The 6503-nt window shown below is 48.5% G+C and overlaps 1 protein-coding gene across 1 annotated transcript; it reads right to left on the bottom strand.

Annotated features, from left to right (window-relative positions):
- Positions 1-378: 378 nt before the first annotated feature.
- Positions 379-5439, bottom strand: tbx16 (T-box transcription factor 16). Its single transcript, XM_008417706.2, has 8 exons — positions 3451-5439; positions 3269-3371; positions 2808-2972; positions 2572-2718; positions 2415-2485; positions 2246-2334; positions 1382-1595; positions 379-1300 (listed from the first exon to the last, which is right to left on the bottom strand). The coding sequence occupies exons 1-8, from the start codon at positions 3567-3569 to the stop codon at positions 877-879; spliced, it is 1332 nt and encodes a 443-aa protein (XP_008415928.2). The 5' UTR covers positions 3570-5439; the 3' UTR covers positions 379-876.
- Positions 5440-6503: the final 1064 nt, after the last annotated feature.

Here is a 6503-nt window from a genome sequence, read left to right as displayed (position 1 = left end):
TGGAGAACGAGGGTCGTGCAGTGCTTTATGTGGCAGTGGGTAAACCTCAGCAGGTGAGCCGGAGTCACTTTAATGCATGCTGGGCTCGTCCGAAAAGACAGAGCAGCCCCCCCATTAGTGGAAACACAAACAAGCGGCACCAGCGGCTCTGACTGCGCAAGGCGCCGGGTGTTTTTAAGCAAACTTTCTGCAGGCAGAAACGTTGCTGGATCAAAGCCTAGCATCCACAGACAGAATATCCAAAACTTTGATCTATAATTCACTGAAGTCTGTGCACAAATTAGAGAATCCGAGCTCCCACTGTCTCTTCCAGCCATGTCTGGCTTAAAAGTAAAATCACTGCAAATACATCTAAACCTTTGATGTGAAATTGGACAATTTAGTATACGTCGGAATACGCCCAATCTTGAGTTGACATGTGAAGTATAAATGTTCCATCCCTGCAAGGCAGAGCCGGTCAGCGGCGTCTGTGCTGGGAATGTATGAAAACCAGAACGCAAGACAACAAAGAAATAGTATCGCATAAGATTTTTTTATTTTCGCTTCACAATACAAGACATAGACACACATAATTTGCACACTTAGGTTTAATTCTTCTTTTTCTGTACAAAAATAATATTTACGCCATAGATGAGACAAAAGACAAAATAAATAGACGGGAACGGTCATCCCGCAGGGCTCCGAGGTTTGGAGAGATTCAGTTTCTCCTGAAAGTCGAGGCCCGCTGGGCCACATTTCTTCCTCTTCCTCCTCCTTCCTCTTGCCGCGGGTGTCAGGCCTTCAGCGTCGTTTGGGGCATGCGTTGTCGGGTCTGTGCGCCTCACATCAGCCGTCAGATTTAATAAGCTCTCAATCATTTGACGCTGAGGAGCCTGCTCACCAGCAGGAGTAAGAGAACAGCGGATATTGGCTCCATTCGCCCACGTTGCCATGGTGATAGCCATGATGCACAGCTTGCGTGGTGTAGTCGGCGGTCAGAGGGTGAGGAGGGGGATACTGCGCAGGTCCCGGCCCGCTCCACTGGCCCAGCGGCTGTTCCGTGCTGTAGGGGCTGTAAATGTGGTGGCCGATGACCCCCGGCTTGCCGGCCTGGGCCATGGTCATGTTCAGCACTCCGCTATAGTCTTGGGGGCCCGGCAGGGGCTGGGGCCCGCAGTGGGAAGGGCCAGGCTTAGAGGAGTTGTGATCGGGGACGGTGGCAATGTCGGGAACTCTGGACTCGAAGCTGCTCCGTCCAGATCCAGTGACGCTGCTGCCGACGCTGGAGGAGGGGGACGGAGACTTTCTGTACTCGTGGGCCCTGGAGAATATAATGGCAGTGAATGTCCGGTTCAACGGGATGTAGGTTTACTATTTGACGCGTTAAGTCAGCGGTATTCACCTGTACAGCTGGTAGGATGCAGGAGTGGGAACGAGCTGCTCCGTGTTGTAGATATCTCTAGTGTCCGTCCCGGCGGGAGAGTCGGTCCTCACACCCTGCTGCCTCTCGGCGCCCCAGGGGGAGTACCGCTCTTCCTTTACAGCATCCTCGTCTTTCCTTTTGGCCAGGCGGCTCTCTTCTCCGTCGTAGCCATCATATGATGACTGGCAGAACCCTGAAAAGACACGAAGCAATGGATGACTTAATAAAAATACAAGGGGTGCTGAGGTGGTGCAGGGGTTAAGCACAACCCACATATGGAGGCCTTAGTCCTGTTGCAGGTTCAATTCCCGGCCTGACGACCTTTGCTGCATGTCTTCCCCCTTCTCTCAATACCCACTTTCCTGTCAATTCACTATCAAATAAAGCCAAATAGAGCCATCCATCCATTTTCTTTACTCCCTTGTCCCTTCGTGGGGTTGGGAGGGTTGCTGGTGCCTATCTCTAGCTAACGTTCCGGGCGAGAGGCGGGGTCACCCTGGACAGGTTGCCAGTCTGTTGCAGGGTAACAAAGAGACACACAACCATGCACACACACATTCACACCCAGGGACAATTTGGAGAGGCCAATTAACCTGACAGTCATGTTTTTGGACTGTGGGAGGAAACCGGAGTACCCAGAGAAAACCCACGCATGCACAGGGAGAACATGCAAACTCCATGAAGAAAGACCCGGGCCGGGAATCGAACCCAGAACCTTCTTGCTGCAAGGCAACAGCTCTACCAACTGCGCCACTGTGCAGCCACGCCACTAGAGCCAATAAACCTTTAAAAAATACAAGACAGGAAGGAAATCCATGAACACAAGGAAGACTGAAGCTGTACCTGGCGAACTGCTGTCCTTGGAGTCCTCGTTCAACACGCCTGGTATCTTGGCCCTTTTTTCTAGACATGCAGGGTTTTTGTTTGCACGCCTAAAGAGAAGCATCAGCTTTTTTAAATCAATTTCACAAGCAGGATTTCTCTAGATATGTTCAGCAGAATTGAGACCCACCTTTTTTTATTAGTGCCCTCATCTCTGAAACCCTTTGCAAATGGGTTGTGATTAATCTTCAGTTTTGTGATCTGCCCCAAACAGAATTGAATTAAAACCAACATCCGCTGGCCTCTATAGGAGACAACCAAGGTTTTGTGGAGCCAAACGGACTCACCTTGGTGTTCTGGTAGGCAGTGACTGCAGTGAAGGACGTCTCTGGGAAGGTGAAAGTCTGGAACACACTCCAGCGGACGCTGAACAGGTCGTCTGCTTGGACAACGTGGAAACGAGGGTGGTAGCGATGCATTGAGTGCAAGATGATCTGCAGACAAGTCAGGGTAAGATTACCCCAGAGATCTTTTTAAACTCAACATTTTAAACTGGAAAATCCCTTGATTATTTAATACTCACATGCCCATGCTGGTCGAGTGTGTTGTTGGTGAGCTTGAGCTTGAGGAACGAGACGCTTTGTTTCATCCAGTGGCTCCCCAGGGCCGGAGAGTCTGGGTGGAGGTACGTCCTGCAGGGAGGCTGAGGCTCCGCTTTTCCTGCCACCTCCCATTTCTCTTTATTCCACTGCAGGGGAGGAGACGCATCGTAAGTCAATCAGCCTCTGAGAAAAGGTGATTTACAGAAGAAACTTCATCTTCCCTAACTTCCCACGATTGCTCTGAGAGTGACGGCTGGAGGATACCACCCATGGAGGCAGGGGGTAGTACAGTGAGGTCCCAGCGGGGGATAGAAAAACAGGAAGAGATAGGGGTCTTTGATGTGCAACATCAGGGGAGGGGGGTAATGAACAGGGGGTATCTGCTAACCACAGAGGGATCTTTACAAGTCAAGACAACACAGTTATAATTTATAGGCCTTACCTTATACCTGAAGCCATCCTCTGGAACCATGTCAACCAGTAAGATGTACTTGGCACACGGAATAAGACCAGATAAACTCAGTTTGCAGTGTGGGAACATCCTCCTGAAAACACAAGAGAATACACAAATGAAGAAAAGCAACATCTTTCTGAATATTTTTTGCGTGAAAATCCCAGTCTCACCTGCCCGGTTTTGTGATTATCATCTCCGTTCCAATTTCATGGAACGTCTTCCACAGTTCGAGGTCTTCCAGAGTCATCCTGATGCTGCCCTGGAGATAGGTGTCAGGGCCGGCGGCCATGGAGGCAGGAGGTGGACCGCTGAAGTTAGACTTTAGCTCTGCGGCAAAGTAAGATTTACTATAGACATTTGACACCAAAAGGGGTTGAGTTTTTCATCAGGGATGAACTGAGGAGAACAGGTTCAATTCTGCTTTACAATTCAATAAAAAGGCGTCGGGAACTCACCCCTGATGGACTGCATTTTCCAGTTTCAGTGGCCAGACAGGAGAAGTGTGGGATTTCTATGCATGAAAGGATGACAAGCAATCCAAATGTTGGGTAAATCCAAATTGTAGCCCCCCCCGCCGTCCACCCCCGCGTCTCATGTGTTGAAGACAAATCCAGCAGCTTAAGGTGAGTCCAAACAGTTCTGTCCTGTCGCATCAGATAGATGCTGCCAGAGAGAGTGACCATGACTTTTAAGGGGGACCCTTTGGTAGGTGGAGCCAGGAGGGCCATTCCCAGGCTTTGAAGTGACACAATGATGAGTCAGAGCCCCGCTGTGATTGGAGGGGTGCTGGAAATCAAAGAGACTTAACAGAGCCCTGATACCGTCCCCACAGGAAGGGGGAAGGAGGAAATGCGCCTTTATTAACTGCTAAGAGACTTTAAAACAAATATGAACGGACTTTCCTGCTGCAGATCGGGCTCTGGCAGCGGCTCCAGAAACCGGCAGCTCCAGAAACCGGCGTAAATATCATTGACACACACATAACCGATGGCAGAAATGCCACTTGGTGTGTTTGTGTGACGCGGTAAACACTCAGCGCGAGTCATTTGACGCAATTAAGAGAAATGGAGTAGAAAGGGTGGTCAAGTATAATGTGTTGCTGTTCTCTCAAAAAGAACGAGATCCTTAGGAGCACAAAAGTAATACACATAGTGAGATGGGGAACGTGCTTGTGAAAGTGGGTAAAACGTCACATTACATAACAATCCCCTTTTACACTTCTTTTCTCTACCAAATTACAGAGTGGGTGGGGAAACTCTGTGTGAACCCATAATGGTGTGGTGATACCATGCACTGTTCCTGCAGGTAAGTCGTACCTGAGGCCATCCTCAGGTTGGACCGCGGGAAAGTAGTGGGGGGGACGATGCTGGCGGTTGTGTATTGGGTGGTCTAGACAGGCCCATGCCTCTGACAGATAATCTCATTAAGATGGTTTCCCCTTGAAGAAGCCAGTTTCTGCATGAGGAGAAAGCCCAGTGTATGGGTGGGCAATCAGCAGCCAGTTAGCACCACAGGCTCAAAGCCAGGCATGAATTATGGGCTCCTGCAGGGGTAGGAGAGCAAACGCCGGCTCTCCTACTTGTTATCCACTTCCAGGTAAAATACACAGGTGTCGCAGTTCTTTGTACCGCAACACATTACAGGCGTTAGCATAGAAGGGGGTGGAGAAAAAAATGTCAGTCTCCTTTCTCGTTTCCTGTGGCGTGGATTGAATTCATCTCCTCTCAGGCTAAGAAACGCAAACCGTATTTTTTTCCTCTTTGGTTCTCGTGTCTGCGTTGCATACAATGGCCTTTGTAAGCACAGCTTTTTACAGCCCGGCGTCTTACGGCCCTATTACTGTAAGAATAACTAAGATGCTTGAAAGCAATATGCAGACATGCAGTTGGAGAGACAGCTTGCAAAATACTGGAACGTTTGTGCATTTTGTCATGCTAATCACAAACTGTTTTGTATTTTATTAGGACTTTATGTTAATAGTTTAACACTGTGTAGTGAAGTGTAAGAATACACCTCTTTCTTCCTTGTGCTATAGTTTCCTTCCTTCTCCGGTCTGCTTGGCATCCACACTTGCATTTGAACCACAACAGCGTTCTCTTCAACCGAATCAAGACCGAAGTTTTTAGGCGGACGAGAGTTTGATTATGTATTCCCATCTCCCCAAAAAGAAAAGAAAAAAGTGTGAATGTAAAAAGCCTACGTGGCTTTTTGCATTCACACTTTTGGGTTTACATGGGTAAACCCAAATGAATCTGTAATTTATGCGAAACGTACATGGTGTTCACTGAGAACTCCATATTATATTTATTTGTATTTTATTTATTAATTTTTTTTCATATGGACCTATTTGTGTCTTTAATAAAGTTGATGATGATGACGATTACAAAAGCACACCACACTTTTCAGATGTATATATATAAAAAAATGTAGGTTTGATAACCATATCTACTTCAGTTATCCGCCATCTTCGCCTCTCACATAAAATCCCATAAAAAGTTGATTGCTGTAGCGTAATAAAAAAAAAAGAAGAAAAAAAGTAGGGGTTGAGTACATCTGCAATGCACTGGAAGAGTCCACAAAAAAGTGCAAGACGCTCCGTCCTTCCCCACCACCGCCTCCACCCACTGCGAATATATTGACGAGCTCTGAGCAGAGATCAATGTGAAATAAAATGGCGAGCATTCAGGTTGTAAAGATGCACTTAAAGATGTGATGCAGTCATTTAATCGCGCTGATGTCTCCCAGCGCTCCTCAGTTCACTGAAACTCAGCAGCACTGGCAAGAGGACGCATTTTCTGATTTTGAGAGCAGCGTGTGTGTGTGTGCGTGTGTGTGAGAGAGACCCAGTTGCTGTCCGGGAGTTATTAATCACAGGTCTCCTCAGCTCTCCTCTGACTGCCTCAGGGGTCGGAGAGGTCACGAGGGGCATCTGAGCGGCTCGTACGTGCGAGGCGAAGGAGGAGGGAAGGACGGTGCGTTTGGAAATTAGAGAGAGATCGGATCTCTTTGAGTCACAGTGTCGGGGCCCAGAGGTGTACGTTTCAGCGGCAGCAGTGTCAGCCTTGTTACACACAGGTGTCTAAAGGTGACAGGTGTGGCCGCTACAAGGCCAGAGGACTGAAGAGCAATGGCAGAGGGGGAAGGCTTGCATCACATCCAGCCTGCAGGGACGTTTGGACGGCGCAACAAATCAGTGTGGCTGTCTGCAGAAGCCCAGCGCTCT

This window comes from Poecilia reticulata, linkage group LG9, assembly GCF_000633615.1.
Source record: "Poecilia reticulata strain Guanapo linkage group LG9, Guppy_female_1.0+MT, whole genome shotgun sequence".
In the NCBI taxonomy this organism is placed as follows: domain Eukaryota; kingdom Metazoa; phylum Chordata; class Actinopteri; order Cyprinodontiformes; family Poeciliidae; genus Poecilia; species Poecilia reticulata.
Note: the sequence above shows the minus strand (reverse complement) of the source record. Positions and strands in the feature narration are given on the sequence as shown.

Excerpts from the sequence above, each read along its gene's own strand:
- tbx16 (XM_008417706.2), bottom strand. The coding sequence starts at position 3,569 with ATGGCCGCCGGCCCTGACACCTATCTCCAGGGCAGCATCAGGATGACT. Across the intron at positions 3,372-3,450 it reads ATAATCACAAAACCGGGCAG|GAGGATGTTCCCACACTGCA; the intron begins GTGAGACTGGGA and ends TTGTGTTTTCAG. Across the intron at positions 2,719-2,807 it reads CACTCGACCAGCATGGGCAT|ATCATCTTGCACTCAATGCA; the intron begins GTGAGTATTAAA and ends ACTTGTCTGCAG.